This window comes from Ischnura elegans, chromosome 10 (genome assembly GCF_921293095.1).
Source record: "Ischnura elegans chromosome 10, ioIscEleg1.1, whole genome shotgun sequence".
Classification (NCBI taxonomy): Eukaryota; Metazoa; Arthropoda; class Insecta; order Odonata; family Coenagrionidae; genus Ischnura; species Ischnura elegans.
The window spans coordinates 69,498,763-69,517,703 of NC_060255.1; the positions used below are offsets into that span (position 1 = coordinate 69,498,763).

At 39.3% G+C, this 18,941-nt stretch overlaps 1 protein-coding gene across 6 annotated transcripts in view; it reads right to left on the reverse strand.

Annotated features, from left to right (window-relative positions):
• LOC124166372 (transducin-like enhancer protein 4) overlaps positions 1 to 18,941 on the reverse strand; it is a 531,827-nt gene that overhangs the window by 192,746 nt on the left and 320,140 nt on the right. For 5 of the 6 annotated variants that reach the window (XM_046543871.1, XM_046543867.1, XM_046543872.1 and 2 more), the window contains exon 3: positions 14,383 to 14,446. In XM_046543871.1, the coding sequence (XP_046399827.1) occupies positions 14,383 to 14,446 (64 nt within the window). Of the gene's footprint in view, positions 1 to 5,139; positions 5,204 to 14,382; positions 14,447 to 18,941 lie in introns of all 6 variants that reach the window. The other variant, XM_046543868.1, reaches the window with a different exon arrangement.

Consider the following 18,941-nt stretch of genomic DNA (forward strand, 5'->3'; position numbering starts at 1 on the left):
CTTTCAGGACTTGAAATAATTTCCAAATACCTTAATGAGGTGAAGCCCGAGAATTTGCTTCATATGGACCCACAAGTGGCTGACAGAAATAACGTATCACTTGACGATACTCGGATTGCAAAATAACGACTTTAAACTGTTAAATATCATACATAAAAAACCGATTTTGGAGCTTTAGGTGACACTAAAGGCTATTGCCTACTGGAGGGATCACCTTCAGAAATGCAATCGTGATACTGAGGATAAAAAAGGATACACATCATATTGGCTACTTACCGGGCTGCTGCGATCCCGCGGAGTTTGACGAAGGAAGGGAGTATTTATTTAGGGCAGGAATGAGGGAATAATATGACGTAAACCGCTTTTGGTACGGAAGGAGGAGAGGAAACTATGAGGTTACACTGCTCTGGCCTGCAAAGGAAGGAAATAGGGGAACAGGGGGAGGAGGAACAGTCACGGAAGGGGAGAATTAAAAAAAAAAAGCATCGTGCCGCTGGCCCGGCATGCAATCGGATGTCATCAGCGAATCATTCGCGCAAATGAGAGCGAATCATGCAGGACTAACTCCCAGCGCGCATGCAGCGACCAAACTACGAGTCCAACAATGGACTGGAGAGAAAAAGGCGGGAAAAAATAGAGGAAGTAACGAATGCGCACGACAGCGATTACTTACAAAGCAACGCACCCAAACACAATGCAAACGACTACACACAAAACACGCACACAACAACAACGAGCAACGCCACACGGGAAGCGGTGACGTGGCCGCCACAACACAATCACCACCACCACCACAACAAGATCACTTGTACCACTCATTTCTTTCCACACATATTCGCAGTATATGGACATCACCACACACAGGGGAAAAAAACAACACGCACGCGAGCACTCAAACGCAACCTCATTATGAGGCACGGCCCAATGGGCGGGAGTCGGGTAATGATTAGTCAAAAAAAAAGAAGAAAAACAAGTAAAGGGAACACGCCGAAAGAGACAGCATCAGGAACGAGGTTGTCACACGCCTCAATTTTCCTAATAAACTCACGCAAAACAGACCCAAACGGTTATCCAAGTCAATGTGATGACGTCATGGAATTGCAATTATTCCTCACTTTTGCAGTTCATTAATGTCCTAAATTTCAGTTCAATACTAGTTGTTCGCTTGCTATTTAATGCGTAAAACAATAGAGAAATAATTAAAGCCACGCTCATCGGTACTATTTCAATGAATTTATAATAAGAACTCGCTTTGTGGAGGTAGAAGAGCATTGCCGAGAAGTTAACAAACGCGTCAATTCATCAAAGTGAGTTTTCATAAGATTTTAATTTGAGGGGAGAAATACCACGATCCATGACAATAATTTTTCGAGTAAATAGGACGTTGTTTAGGGTGGGAAAAACGTGTGAGGAGGGTATAAAGTCCTTTTCCAGGAGGCACGAAATTTCCCGCAAATAAATAGCTAGTATCATTCAAAGCATTTAATTTTCTAGCATAGATGTAGCGAGCCTAAAGTGGTTCCTATTGATAAGACTGTTTAATTAGGATAGAATTCCCATGAATCCCCATTGTCGGGAATAACGTTAGAACAAACCCGTTAAAAACTCCACAACAGTTTCATACTATTATCTTTTTTGATTTTTAGCATAAAGTTTATCAAATATAATATAATAATAATTATTATTATCATTGTCAAACACCTTGGATACTGAAAGGCCATAGTGTGATTTGTGGCGAGGAAAGACTCCCAACACGTTACTACGCGAAAACGAACTATAATGGGCAATAGACTATGACAACACATTCAAGTAGGTTTGAATTTTCATGTCTAGGGAAATTTTACCTTTAGGCAAACCAAAAACTTATTCTGATTCTCAGTCACTATGCTTCTTCCAAAGGACATTAATATCATCTATGTGTTACACATGAGTTTGCGACACGGAAGTTTTTAAACCGAGTAGCTCGGACTCGATCCGTCATTGCACTTTTGGCCCGAATGAGAAACGTCCCGGAACTGTCGGAAGTGGCGAGTACCCATGATTTGAACAGAATACAACAACATCGCGAGAGCTTACGCAGAAGTGTGCACGAATTACCGCCCATGCACGGCCATTGAAAAGCGGTTCGGGGGGAGGGAAACACGCGGAGCGCAATGAGTTATGACGCCACACGGACATCGCTCGTCCTTTTTTTATTCGACTCTCCGTTCCCGCCACGCGAAACCGCGGCCCCTTCCCGCGTCCAAAAACGACCGCGCGCCGACCTCCCAAACCAAATGATTCTTTTCGGCTTTTTGCGGTCAGCAGGTCCCGGGAGTCTGCCCGACACGGGAAGGTGGACTGACGTGCACGCGTTACCACGGAAAATTCACCACGCATTGTTGTTCTTCCGTCAATATAAACAAGAGGGATTTTCGGTATCTGCGCATGAGACCAATATTAAAATAGTAACATTCGAAAACTAATACCTATATTAAGTATATGAAACTTAAAATATGAAAATAAAACACCATAATACCCTGATTTTCATCATATTGTAACTATTCCCAGTCTCTAAGTTGTTTAACTAGTAATTACTAAGTAGTTAATTACCTAAATAATAAGTGGCTTGTCTGGACTCAGAAGTTATGCGAAACAATGACACTAATATAGCGCCAAATATACAACTTAAAATGATTACAAACTATTAGGTCCAGATTATAAGTTGTCACTCAAAATAAAGAAATTTTTAATATTCAAGCCTAATTATTGCCCAAATGATAGCCACTTGGAAAATGACTTTTTCCCTACCCTCGCCTACACAGCCATATTTGGCGTTTTAGAATTGGCTGAAGCGTCACGAAAGATGAACTTTGAGAGTTGGAAGTGGAAAATTTATACCTCACTCTGACAGGTCAACAGCATATTTTTAAACACCCAAGATGATGACCACACAGATGCTTGAAAAGAGCATGAATTTCTGGCCTTCGAATGTGTTTTGGCAAAGACAAAAACAATCGCATCGAGCTAAAAATTTATTTAGGATATTTTTCCAATGGATTCGCATAAATAATGCTAACGTTTCGTCAACTGTGCCACGTTCAGTTTCTTCGAAGACCCTATTGGTAACTCTGACTGACTAAATACTATTTAGCGTTTATTTTAATCTTCCTTTTATTGGTTGGGAGTTTTATTTCCATTAAATTAGATTCTTTGGAATAAGAAAGATCGTATCAGGATTCAATCAAACTTATTTCTACGAATTCTATTTGCTTTCCACGATTACTATAATAATACCCAAGCTTGGATAGCAAGTAGAAATTTATGCCCACACCCATCTTACCGCAGGAAGAGAAGTTACACTGCGTTGGAAGAAAAATATTGATACAGATAATTTTATACCCGTCTCGTATAGTATTAATAATAGAGGTCGACAACTTTCCGGATAATTTAATAATTCGTAAGGGGGAGCAAGATAATATTACAGAGAATTCCCTGAATAACATTGGGTGCGACCACTGAGGAGTACCCTATCGTACAAATTAATAGTGACATTTCATGGAAACGGAATTAATCCCTAAACTATTTCCAAACCTTAACCGAGATGATTAAATAACTCACATAAAATACTCGGGAGTCATTGATTAATAAAATCCATACTTCGTGGGAAATATAAGCTATTTATACAATCGCGACGTATAGAATTCTGTTTTTGGGATTTCAATTAATTAGAAGGGTGGGCAAGTTTGCGTGCTATCATGAGCAGCGTTGATTAAAACAACGGTAGCGCGTTCCCTTCTCCCAACCCCAGATTTTTTTGTACGGGCACGGGTAAATGCCTCGGCGAAAGATTTCATTATGGGCCGCATAGACATGAAATTTGAATAACAGATATTAAATTGAACGACATCTCCCTTCAATCGTTCCCGCGAATTGACGGACGTAATTTCAAAGAGAAATGTGTATTTTCATCCAAATACCCAACTCCGAAACGCGAAATGACACGAATTTCAAAATATGAGACAGAGGCAAAAAAAAAAATAAAAACCATACAGATAGGATTTTAATAGGGTAGGGGTGCCTGGAATCGTTTTGCGAACGACTTTAATTAATTAATAAGCCAATACAACGTTCGTTTCCACGAGTAAATAGTCGGCGATCGCTCGCGAAACAATTTTAGCGTAAAGAAATCATTCGTAGGCGCAGGATACCCGATGAAATGAACAGGATATTTTCAGAGTGAATTAAAGTTAATGGACAGCGACGCAGCATATAATTTATCTTCACAAAGTATTGCGGTCCAAGGGATTACGAAACTAATTTTAGCGCTATAACGCTTGAACGCAAAATGGACCAAGGATGCCTGAATTCCATTATTTTCAGGAATCGAAATAATGAATAACAGCAGATACGAATTCAGCAACACGAATTAAATAGAAATATGATAATTTCCCATAAAGTTGGGGAAACAAGATATTTGATAGAAGTAAATATATTATATTGTTCTACTAATTTTATGCATGTCGATAAGACGATGCAGGAATAAACACTGAGCTTATGCTGGGAAGAGAAAGTAATGTATTTACGGAATATTATCGATTCGTTACACTAAAATATTTTGTTAACGGTAAGATACCTTCTAAAACCTGATATATTTTCGAAAAAAATCGCTATTTAGCTGACACTAACTTTTCATCACGGGTAACTGCGATGGGCGAAGGATACGGCTTTTTCGCCAAAAGTAAACCCGAGGAAAGCAAATAATTTGAAATTAAACTCACCCATACTCGTCCTCGTTCAGGACCCTAGCATTTAAACTACCAAAAAATTATCAAACCGCTCAAACATCAGAAAGTATATCATAGATTCTCCAACGATCATTCATTGTTTGTCCACCAAATGATGGATAAGCAAAAAACATAACTAATAAAAAAAACCACCACCATAACTAAATTAGCAAAACATAACAAAGCTCGAGAAGGATAGAGCTTCTCACTCCGTAAGAAAGAGGTGAGAGAAAGAGCAAGAAATAAAAACGAAAGATGGACTAATAAGAAAAACCACAGTTCCCGGCGTCGAATTAGTCTGGACGGTCGGGAACGGATGTGGCTCAAACCAGCATGCAACCCTGAAATCTTTTTCTAAGTCTCTTCTACTCACCATAACGTAGTGCCTTTGCATTTCCGTTTTCTCCTGCGCTAATTTTTCACACTCGATTTTCAAACTGTATTATGGGTGGTGGGAAATGGGTGCGTAGAGGGGGTTAACATTCGGGGAAGGTTTATTGAGGAGAGGAACGGGGGTGGGGGAAGAGAGTGAGAGAGAGAGAGAAAGAGACAAGGAATAAAAAACTATAACAAAGAGTGCGGAAGAATGGTTATAAAAGTTAAAAAAGATCATCGAAATATTGAGAAATGGACAAATAAGAGAGAGAGGATTAAAATTTGTTGTCGGAACAGGACTGGTGTGTTGATTTGTGTGAGGAATAATACTCATTCACATCACGTTTTTTGCACGTGCTCCTCACGCTTCGTAAACAAATTCGGTTTCCCTGGTGACGCCGATGACGCTAAACATGGCGGGTATAGCTGTGTGTGACGACACGTGGGTCGTAGGCGGAGAAGAAATTTAAGGAAGATTGCTTGATATGGAAGATGGGTTAGCGGGGTTTTACGCCCACGATTGGAATAAAAACATATGGAGGCTATTGGGAAGATAAGAACTCGTGTATGGGGAACAATCAGACTCACAAGGCACCCAAACAAACTGTTCAACACACACACAAGGACACACGCACTTATACAATCATTCACAAACACATGTACATACAAACCCACAGCCTATCGAGAAAAAAATGACCTTAAGAGATCACGTGATTTAAATTAAGGAGGCGATTACAAGGCTTTTTTTAAACATAAGGAGGTAAATACTGGTATGGGGGTCATAATTTATTCATTAACCACCTCAGTCGGTAACACATCTAATCCCTCAAACAACTCATACACGAAAACGTCAAAGTACGCATTAAGGCGTTGAATTATTATTGCAGAAAATTATTTAGGTTTTGTAGTTAAGTTAAAATCATCCTCGGACATAGATGACGGTTTCTTAAAGAGATGAAATATTTATATTCAACACGAAAATTACAAAACGCAAATCGACGAAAACACTTCGCGAGACTTCCGTTTCTTGTAAACGGTGCCCGCGTGGCATTACGACGGATTGATACTAATAAATAAACTAATAAAGACTAATAAAAGAGGAGGTTAAATAAATTCGCAGATCTTTGATTCCCTGATGAAGTGGAAAGAAATAAAGACAAACGATGATGGCAGAGGTAGCGGAGAAAGGTCGGCGAAAACGAGATTCTTCAACGCCTCGAGAAAATAAAAGCGCTCTCGGCTGCGTGAGAAGGAGAAGGAATGAGACGTGGAGGGAGCCATGAAAAAAATTGAACACGCATCGAAAGGGAAAAGCAAGGATAAAAAAAAACGGACGAGAAACCCATTAGGAGAGGGCTTAATCAAACACCGGAAAGCTTAATGATTCTTACCCCAGAAAACACAGAGGGGGAAGGGCGAAAAAAATAAGATATAGAAGAAAACAATGAGAGGAACGCGAAACCGCTCAACCGAAAGGGTAATAAAGAAAGAAATATGATTGAGATAATCGTTCAACCTCATCCTCGGGGTGGGGACATGAGAATAAATATACACTACGAGATGATGATTATCATTACAGGCATTCCGGAGGTTGTTAGAATCTCGGTAGGTTTAGTGATCAGAAAAGAACAGAGGCGTTGGATCAGGGATGGCAACGAAAATGTTTCGTTTTGACCCGGAAGGAAACGAAAGTACGACGCCTACGATTAGTTTCATTCCTGCACGAAATTAAAATCAGCACGGTGTCGGACGAATGAATTCGCTCGGGATGGACTACGGCGTCGCGAGGCATGTTCTCCTTATCTGTCTCCGAAATGCGAGTTTTAGGTTGATTTTTGCCGCGCGGCCTCTCGTCTCGATTTTTTAAATCTTTTTCTGCGCCCTCCATACTAATGATGGGCTGAAGGTAGCGGCTCATCCGTACATTTTACCTGCCTCGGTAGATAAGAAAGTCTGTTTTCCGCACAGTGCCCAAAGCTGCCTTGACCGCGACTGACCGTATTCCGCACATTAATCCTAACCCTCTACTGCCGGCCTCGGAGGCGCCGGGGTAACGTCCCCGACTGCCAACTTAGAGGTCGCGGGTTCCAATCCCACCTGGGTGGGTTAATCTCCACACAGGGCATGGATTATGTGATTGTTAAAACAAGTATATTGTAAGAAAGGACTAAATAGTCCTAAATCCGCTTGAAGTAAAGGCGACATTATTATTAACAAAAATTTCCTGTAGGGATGGCGAGTGAAAAGAAACGATAATTTTTTGTTTCGACCAGGAGGTCAACGAAAATACGAGGCTTAGGCTTAGTTTCGTTCCTGCACGAAATTAAAATCAGCAAGGAGTTTAGTTTCGACCCGGGACGAAACTTTACTCACGGGAATGAAACTAAATTAATCGAAACTCCGCTGATCATAGTTAAGTTTCGATCCCAAAAGTTGAGTGGAGGGGGATAAGAGAGTTTCGACCCATTACGTTTGACATTCGTGTAGAGATGTTAAAATATTGAGCTTAAAAATCGAGTAGCCAGTTTTCTTTCACCGTTCTCCTGTTAGTGGTAAAAATATGAGTGCCCCATGCATCTAATGGCGGTAGGCCGAACCTCTACTTCATTCAACCATACTTTGCGCTCGGTGTGTGGGTCGAAACTAAATTGTTCGGAGATGAAGCACGTGGTCCCTCCAGTGCGAAAAATTATCTGCGTTTCGTTTCGTCGCAGAGTTTTAGTTTAATTTCGACCCGAAATAGTTTTGCTTCCGATTTCGTTTCGACCCTGAGTTTAGTTCCCCAGGTTTAAATCCATTCCGTTTCTACATTTCGCTCCCGGGAACAAAACTATTGAAATTTTACTGGTTTTGACTTTCGTTTGGTTTCTATTGTCATCCCTGCCTTCGAGACCGAAGAGGAACACGACACATTGGCCTTATGGAGACAAAGCAGTTACATGGGAAACGCAATGGAAGGATAATTTGTTAGAAGAGTTCCCAGAGATAAGTACCTGAGACAGATCGAGAAGGGGATTTTTTAATTTATTTTTTTTTTTAATTCTCAAACCACCGAATACAACTCTTATTGGCCATTTTACACCGGGGTGTTCAACAAATGTAACAAGTAAACGTACACAAACGACCATGCCCTGGACCGGGGAAACCTACCCAGGCGGGACTCGAACCCGCGACCTCTTGTTTGGCAGGCCAGAACGTTACCCCGCCGCCACCGAGGCCGGCTAAGACCCGTTTGTCAACTAATTGCATCCCTGTTTTATATTATCATTTTAATTCGCTTCAAGAGATACACAACAAAATTTATTTAAAAAAAGAGAATGGCTTAATGAGAGTATTTTTTCTCTGCAACTTATGTTTCACACATCAGCCTATTTTATTCCTTCAAAAGAATAGCGATTTGAGTTAACGGCTCCCTTATTGGAACGCCTACCTCCCTATCTATTACTGAAATTGAAATGTACTTCTCCTTCATCCAAGCTTATTTTGGGACCACCACAGTTCTCCGAGACCTCTTCCTCTGCTTCGGATAATAGCGCATAGGGATATGGCAACCCTAAAGAGTCAACCATGCATAGGACTGGATATTTTTATGATTAAATACCAGCACTCGAGCCACAAAACAACATCTCCAGCTGAGTCAAGTACGGATTCCAGGGAGAATTTACGTCGTAAGGCGGCACCGGTAGATGGCAGGAAGGTCGCGGAAGCGGTTGAAAGGGACAGACTACATGCGAGAGAGGAAGGCAAGAATTAACAACCGACGCTTCCCTGCCAATCTATCTACGCAATCTCAGGGGGCGAGGAAGATATACGCGACCCCGGACGTCGCCGTCATAATTCTCGCAGAACGTGCTGAGGAAGAGGTTAAGGAGCAGGACGAGAGGAATGTCTTTAAGATCAAAGAGACAGCTCGAGTGGCCCGCTGAGCACTTCGCACGGTAAGGAAAGGGGAACGGGAAATACGCACACTGGTACTGATACAAGTGAAACTAGTCGGAGAGGAAGAAGTAGTAGTTATATTTAAGGCGAGCGCTTTATTAAAATTTATAAAATCAACAGAGGAAAGGAGGCACCAACAGGTAGTGGTAACGTTACATAATTAATTGCTTCCCTTGCCACGTTTCATTTGTTATTTTTTGCATTCGCTACCCTCCCTTATTTATTATTCTTCTAATATCGCAAAGTTTTACTCCCATAGTTTCTTAATCCTTTTCCAAATATGGTAACAACGCATTTTTTGTCCCTTACAAAGGCTTGAGACCTATTACTGCATTTGGTTATAACCACAGAAGGCTTTGGACGAGTTGATTGAGTCTAAAATTCAACACTATGTGACTTATCACACACAAAAAATATTAGCAACTGAATATACTTTTGAAAACTAACACAATAATCGAGCTTTAGAGTACAATAATAACAAGTATTCAATTCTTATCACGAAACAATGAACTGATGAGTAAATCTTCAATAGTTTTTCAAATGGGCTGAACTTAGAATTTACTTATGGCTAAACAAATGTATTGAAACCTTTAGCAATTTGACTTATTCTGTATAACCTCGAACGGATTCAACATTCCCTTGTAGTAATCAAGACGTAATATTTCTCTTCATGTTGACACAGGGATGTAGAAATCGGTCGAGGCTGTAATGAATAATACTCTGCGGATTTGACAGTTTTCAAAATATTTGTTTAACTCTAGATTACCTTTTGAGATTGGGCTGGATGAGTTCGAGATACGAGCACGAAGGAGAATGGAGAAGGTGGGATGGATGGAGAGGAACAACGAAGTGCTCAGCATGGTGGGCGAGGAGAGGTATCTAATAGAGGAAATCGGAGGACGCAGAGAATATGGGAGAAGCAAGTACTAATTCGAGAGGGGATGTTAAAAACCGTGAAAGAAGAAAAGATGTTATGCAAGCGGGGAAGGGTAAGGAATAGAAGGAAGAGAATAGGGGTCGTGGACAGAATGAAATGGAATAGCCCTTTCAGCCAATAAGGAATGAAATTTGATGATAAGAGGACAGGCTAGAGTGATTAGTGAAATGATCCGAGTAAACCTAACTTTGACGGTGTAATAGTTGATTAGACATTACGAGGACACTGCAAAAATTAATAGGGTATTCCAATAAACAGAAGCTGACGGATGGGAACTATTGGATAAACGGGCAAAAGTTACAAAATAAACGCGAGCATCTCGGTCATCTCGTGTAGATTATAGCATTTGAGTTCGACTGCGCGGGACATCGAAAAGCACACATCAGGCGATGTAACGTCCGCTGATTAGCAAAGAGCAACGCGATCAGCCAATCGCCTGCATTATGGGAGCCGCTGAAACGGTTAACAAAACGCTTACGTGTTACATAAAAAACCAAAACATCAAGTGCAGGCATTACATAATTCCACCTTTGTGGAAATTGGCGGTACGGTTAATAACACGCTCTTGAGCAAACAAGAGAGAGAATGTTAGGATATTATTTCCAATGAATATGAGCAAATTCATTCGGTAATTCCAAATTGCTTTGGGCTACTTTCATCAATTAATTATCGGGGCGCGCACGTATGCACACATACTCCCTTCTCCGTCACCCTTCCCCCACCCCCAATCGCGCTGCAAACTGCAACCAGTAAAATCAGGGCAGTAATTGAATCGCTAATTACGAGTGAAGCGAAAACGCAAAATAAATCCACGGCGCGCCGGAAAATTAACTCACTATTTATTATTTCGGAGTGACGATTTGATTTAAATATGCTCGATGCACAACTGATAGTGATCGCTTGAAAACGGAGCCGCATTTGGGGTGAGAATGCGCGCGAATTAGCATTGTAATCTCTTCCGAGAGAGCAAATAGAATCTAGCGTAGGAATTCCGTCGATATGCGCTCAAGCGATGGTCGTGCTCGGAAATTTTAATACTGAGGAAATTTTATCGTGCATATATGTATATATATACAGCGCAGAGGTGGGGGGTAATTTGAAATTCCCCGATAAGAGTTTTCCCCCTCTCACAATTCCCTCCCCACCACCTTTTGAAACGGTGATTACCTGCGTACTTTAATTCCGATCAGATCAAATATTTAGCCAAGGAGAGCTCGTCAGAGCGTTAACAAGCACGCACAATGCTTGGTCAAATATGAATTTGCGATAATTTCCCGTTAGATCAAAAACAGCGACACAAGGCTCGGTTTTCCACGACTTTTTTTAAGATGCGGTGAGCTGAAAGAACCAGCCATATGCTAGGTATTTTTTGGGCTCCATATTTGGCGAATAAGTCGCACAAATAATGTTAACGACGAGGTTTTTCAACCTAATAGTAAATACCAAGAAACTGAATTATTAAAAAAAATATGAGAACATATAGGAACTTATTGGAGAGATGATTTTTTTTTCTATTTGAACTTAAACAATAAAAAACTAGAAAATAATCAAATGAAAGGAGATGTCAATAATATTCTTAGCTAGGTAAATAAAAACTTAGAATAAAAAGTTGAGCTGCATTTGTACAAAGCCAAAATAAATAATAACTATCAATAAACCACGCCAATTAAGAAAATTTATTCTGAAGAAACTAGATTTAAAAACATAGGTATTATAGAGGAGAAATTTATAAAGCAGCAAATTTTAATTGCGTTCTTGTACTACTTTCACCACATAGCAGCACGCATTAACCACGCAAGGAAAAAACAGGAACTTTTCCACGAGTGAATTTGGTTTTCTGCTGACTAAATAAAGATAAAAACGATAATAAACAGTGAATAAATATTCATTCCAAAATACGTTGTAATAAAGTTCAGCTAAATATGTTTCCGGCACAAGAATTATTTGAACGGAATAAGCCTCGGTTAATAAAAAAAACTAAAGTCTACCAAAAAAAAAGCCAGGGGGAGCACTTAAGATAAAAGATTAATTGTTAAGATTCTTAAGATAAAAGAATCAACGGTTAATTATACTGTTTTATGTGTTAAGATTTCATTAAAAGGCGGAGCCAACTCAGTAATTTCGGATTTACTTGGATCAGTTCCTAAATGTATTCGCAAAATCCATTTTTCCCGACCAATAAAAAGTGATATTGACAGAGGGGAAAAAATGGGATATTAACGTATTGGGGCTCTAAGAAACTAAATGCTTCTACGTTAGAAAAGGTGCGAAGTAAAACACACAACATGTGTGTCAACGGAAATTAATTATCAGAATGTATTTTTAGTATTCAATTCAATTATAGTATTAAATGAAATGGTATTTAATATTAGCTATTATTATATCATCTATTTAACGTTTGGTAATTTCTGTCACTAGATACTAACACGAAAGAAGTAGGATTTTGACAAGGAATTATCTTTTCCAATATTTGACCCTTTCCCAGACATTTCATGGCAGAGATAAATTGTCGACAGGGGAAACTGATTAAGCAACGAGTATTAACGCACATTCGAAAAGGACCCACACTCAGCCATTACTGAATACATATGGTGGCGATACAATGCTAAAAAGCAATGATTCATCAACTCCAATTAATCTGTTGACCGGCGTATGCTATGCAATAAATTTGCTAGCGACTCCGATGCATCATTTAGTAAGGCCACCCTTGATTAATGAAAAGAGCACATGATACTAAACGAAAACGAATTTCGAGTAGATTGGCTGAGGGCTGGAACAGTGGAGGCTACGGAAGATAAAAATCTAAACGATCTTCGGGCCCGTTGCTGATTTGCAGTGACATCACAATGCACTTCCCACGGATTAAAATGCAATCGACGAAACTGATGTACTCATTCTTGCGGCACTTGGGAAAATTACCAGGAAATATGTATTGGCCTATAATTAAGCAGCACCCATATTCCTCAATCATGGGTCAAAAGGAATTTCATCAAGTTTGATTGGCTGGATACTTTTTCATTCCACTGCCTCAACAAAATTACGAATAGCTCATCGAAATTAATAATCAGGGAAGAAATGTTTTTAGTATGAGCCACGAATAAATATAGTCACGACACTAATTTCAGTCCTAATATCTATGCGATTCATTTTTAGTGTCAATCAGTCCAATTATCACACAAAAATTGAAACATCTAATGGTGGATGATAACTTTTAAATAAAATTTTTGAGGGTTTGGTAGAACGATTAAAAAAAACATCCTGTCCAATGCTTCACTGAAGTATCCTCAGAGCTGATAAATCAAAACAGCAACACGATTGAAAACCAATTAAGAAATAAAACACGTTCAAATAGCACGCTACGCATATAGCTAGCTTAAGTGATTTTTAAACGACTCAAGAAATACTTAAAAAGACGATAAATTACGGTTTTAAGTTATAACATTGTTTTAAGAAGAAATATACGTGAAAAACGGAACTAAAGATTGAAGTTGTAGTGGTGGGAATATCGAACGCAAATAATGTACATCGCAGTGGAGAGAATGAAGGAAATTCTGGCGAAAAACCATAAAAATCTCTAAAACCACATCTATTTATTTACGTTTAGATGACGACAACATTCGTAGGGAACGAATATGATTTTGAAAAAAGCCTGGAAATTCAGACAAAATAATGTCATTATTTAACTGAGTATTCCACCACTAAAAATGGTAAATTGTTATGCAACTATTACATAGACTTCTGAATACTGATACGCATAAGATAAATTAAACTTAGGTCAGTAGTTGAAGTGGAAATAAATGAATATCTACGACGCCTCCTAATTTACTAGCCAACCAAAATAGTGAACCAGAATCCGAGCAGCCATAAAAGGTTTTTGAGGCTTTGTAAGGATAGAAAACGCTCAATAGATAAATAAAACTATCAAAGTTTTCTTGGATGAGTCCTAAAAAAAAACCTTAAGGATTCTTATTTTTTTACACCAGTCCCCTTCGAGAGGATTAATTTAAAGAATGACATGATAATACACGTACCGTTTCCAACCACCTTTTCCCAAATTTCGTATAATGGACGACATAGGAAAATAAGCCATTACCACCTAAAGACGAAAAACCACCCCAGACTTCAAACAAACCACACTCTCACAGTCACACAAAACAACACATTCCAAAAACTCACACACAGTCAACCACACACACTCAAACAAAACACACGAAACCGAAAAAATAAAAGATAGAAAAAAAGAAGAGTCCACCAGAGCTTTTTTTCCCATTCAAACAACGAACAAAACCAGTCGAGATATTTCTTTTTACAAATATACAGTTTTGTTAAGTTCTTTCCTTCCAATCCCGCACACCAAATACTCACCATCACATAATGCCTCTGAATCTCAATTTTCTCGCTGGCTAGCTTTTCACACTCCAGTTTAAGGCTAAATAGAAAGAAAGAGAGAGATACAGATGGCGGAAAAAAGGACGGGAAAGGGGCTAAAGAGAAAGTCGTGATAAACAGGATGCGAAGGAGGAAACAAAAAAAAAACTTTGGGATATGCGTGTGTTGTGTGTATTGTGCAGAAAGAGTGATGTTTACATATGGATCATTCAGACAACTCAAGCATACATCTCATACATCCAAAATAGGTAAGTTACTAGTCAAATATAAAGAAATCCCTGCTCAAATGACAGTTTGCCCAAAGTGATGCGTGTGCAATAACGCAAATTATCCAAAACTCTCTGGACAATGCGTCTTTTGGGATAAAATCATCTCGGGATTCCCACCGGGTTAAAATCTACATTTTAAACAACGTTTCAAGCACCGACTTGGGGCTCATCCTCAGGGCCTCTGAATGTCGTTTTATTTGTTTTTGGTTTCATTATTTCATGTCTCATTGTTACAATTAATTTGGTTTATTAAACTACTAAAACATTAACTAAAAAGTATGCTGCCATTTCTTTTATCCCAGCTTTATGCATTTTATAAAATAATTTATTTCCTCGTGTGACCTTTTGTAAAATTATGTTATTTAACTGGATTAACGAGGCTTTTTCTGCTGGAGGATTTTTCACGACTACGTCTTGCGTGGTTCGTCAGCGCACAGTTTTGCAACAGTCGGCATTAATCAAATAATCCACGACGCTGATTCTTATTACTTACTAAAAGCCGTACTTATCACTACCCCTTCCGTTTTATACTGATATCAGAGTCGCCAGAGAAGCAAAAAATGGTTCATTACGCGGTTTAATTGGAAGACTAAAATTACATCAACCGGAAGTCAAAACAGGCATCAGTAACTTCCTGCTAATTATAATTCTTTATCTTCACGACTAATTTTCGAGTCTCTAAGAACCTTAATCTATTTTTTCCAAAATTTATCCGCGAAATATTTTGGAGAACTAAGGAACAATGTTCTCACACAGCAAAAAGATCAGTTAATGTCAGCATTCACCTCCACCACCCTTATATAGCATATTCCACCCTTTTACTCTAACTCTTTTTTATTTATCATTGAAAACACGGAGAAGAAAAAATATAGAAGACCTATCCTTGTTTACTGTGATAGAAAAATTTACAACATTAACGTTCACACAAACTCAAGATTCTAGTTATTAGAAAGAAATATTTATTACTCTAGGTCCGCTAAGTAATGACCTCTATGAAGGTACAGGTAAACAATCATAAATGAATAGAAATATAGGTGAAATTAAAATATCCGATCGTTAATACTAGGTCAAGGTAATATTTTCATGAAGTCACAACACGGAAATATTTTTCTTTGAACGAGCCCAAGGTATTGCGTCCACGAGAAAAATCAAAAAGAAAGGATTTCTCCAGCGAAACCGCTTTCGTTGAAATTTCCGATTCAGCCCGCAAGAGGGCAGAGGGATCAAGTCTTTCACATCATCCCTCGTGCACGCACATGGTCAAGGAAGGGGAGTGATTTCCGTTTGCTCCGCTATACCTCGGAATAAGAAACAAAATAATCTGATGACTGAGGAAACAAAAGAACGATGTAGCGCGGCTGTTTTCTCTTTCTCGATAATCTGAAAAATACACCCGTTGTCGAAGTTGTGGGATTGTTAAACGCACCAATTGCGTGAGGAAGGTCACGAGGACACGAAATGGGAGGAAACTTGCGGAAATACGAATAGATACGAGTGGAGATAAATAAAGAAACAAGGGCCGAATTTAGGAAAATACTTACAATGGTATTCAATTAGATTTCCCCGGGATATGGGCTCTAGATTACGCTGACGCTAATAAATTCGATTACATTGACACGGAGTGGATGGAGATGAAGAAAGGAATAACTGGGACCACGCGAACAAATGGTACATTATCAGGCAACTAATAATTGCAAAGTATCCACCAACAAATACATTAAAAAAACAATTTTTTCAACAAAATGGCTCTACCTTGCAGTGGCGTAACTTGGAATATGCTTTGGGGGGATGGGATAGCCTGGGGTGGCGACCCCCCTCCCAGATAACTCGGGGGGGGATTTTTAGTTCGTGAACATTTTTTGAAAAATGACAAGCCTGGAAATACGTTTTACATCATTTTGACACTAAAAATTTAACTTGCAGTGCAGTTATAATATTTCAAAACTGGGCAATTTTTCTAAATATTTTTTTAATTTCTCCGAGACTTTTTTTGGGAGGGGGGGGTGGAAATTAACCTCCTCATTACCTCATAGTTACTTCTGCCAACTTGGGTCAATTTCAAAGTGAAAGCTATACCAACTGCTCCATAGTAGGACATATGCTAGTTTGTTTCACGTACAGTTTATTTACCATCTACAAAACATTTATTTAAATGTTAACATTAAGTGCCAATCCTTATATCTTCTTCTACGCTCATTTCCAATAAACTTAATCTGCACACAAGTTTTACTCTCCGAGTGATGAAAAGCTAAATTTTTATTTTATAGACCATTTTATGCCGTTTTTGAAGAAAGCGTGTTCTTCATCATTCCTAACTGTCTCCCATTGCCCGTTCACTTCGACCGCGATGATCCACCAGCTAATAATAATATATTTAAGGCAACACAACAACAATCACTGCAACATATCTACATATGGACACACTTTTCAATGAAATATAGGGGCACATCATGAGACTGGATGAAGGGGAGTGGAGCAACCGTGTCATGTCCGAGACTTTCAGTCCTTCCCATCCCACGCCTTTGAAAACCTTTTAAGCCCTCGCGTGACCATTAAAAGCAACTCACGAACACCAAACAGAGGGAAGCGATTAGTTGAAGAGGAGGGGAAGAAAGTGAGCTACCGCGACACGCCACACCAGAGAGACATCAGTCCATATAGTGGGCACGGAATCCGAGCGTGGCTTGTGCGCAGACGCCAAGCCAATCCGACAACGCGTTCTACGCCGACGCCTCCAGTGAAGAACACTGCTATCGCCGGCGCACGATACTTACCAACTAGCCCAAAACGCACGCGTGTGCCGAGATAGTTTGATGAAGAGGGACGATGATAGTTAACGCCGTCACGGGCGGTGAACGTGAAGCGACTTTCTTCATTTAAGGAAATAAGCCTACATTTTTATATCGTTGTCTTAAACTCGCTTTGTCGTTTGTCAACTTTTCCATCTCAATTTTAACCCACTTTCCGATTAACTATCAAGCTGATATTTTCAGAATAACGCAGAACCAGATGGCAATGCAATATTCAAACACTTTTATTATGGTTTTAACTGTATCTCGATTGTTATTCAGAATTTAAAATTAAATATGGATATTAGTTTTCAAAAATTGCCACCATGATTCGACGCCGACAGTATTAAAAGGAAGGAGAGTGATTATAGTAATAGGGATCAGCACGGTCAATCATTGAAGCATCCATCTTCGTAATATTATTTGAAGAAACCTTCACGAAACCTGTTTCCACGATATGCACTTAAACTTATTTCCCTTTACACAGATCAAGTACACCAACGTTTTCCAATGCACACGTAGTTCTTTGTATCATAAACACGATCATTACTCGATAAACACCTTGCACGCTGATGAGATAGAGCAGAATGACGTCACATACCGAGGAGCCAATAGATGAGCGTTTTCGTGTGCATTATATTGTCGCGAAAACAATGGATAATAAATATTAATTAGGGTATTACACAAACTAAGCTACAATTAATGCTGTTAATCGAAAGTAATGGTATTTATGATACACTTAATCGAATAAACTGCATTTCAATCGTATTCCTCCCGCGTGCACATACCCTATTCCCTTCAGAGTACGAAAAGTCCTACCACTACACAAACATTACTCTTTTTTTTTTAGAAAAGAAGCGAGAATACTTCTAGGAGCATGGTCTAAGCAAAATTAAGAGACGAAAATGTTAATGTAATTTAAAGAAACCGCCTCCAATTCACACGATCCTCGCATATTTCCCTGCTCATTCATTGAAAAAATACGCGAAAGGGCTCAAATATAATTAAATTCCCTAAATAAAATCAGCTTTGCATCTAGGGTGATGAGGGGTGATCTTCGCCTAAAAGAGTCCCTGATAAAAAACAAGATACGAATTCTCGAGTAAAAAAGACAAACACCTAGTCCCACTTCTCCTCAAACGTAGAAAAGGAAGTTGGGTTAGTTGAACAGGAGACGGAAAGGTAATAGAAGCATAATAGACCTCTTTCCCCTGAATACTCACAGAAAAACGGCCTCTCCATAATGAGCAAGGGGTACCAGAAACAATTGCTCGGAATTTTTGAACTCTAGAATGGGCAGAATTGATAGGGGGCATTGGAAGTTAATGCAATGGATTGTTAGGCTCTGGACCACGGACTTAAAATATATATACTAGAGAGAGTTTCGCCTTTTACGAACGCGACCAATATTGAAATCCCAATTCAAGCGAACCGTGATGGGCTGATTCCGACGATGACTTTCTTTTCACGTCATTAA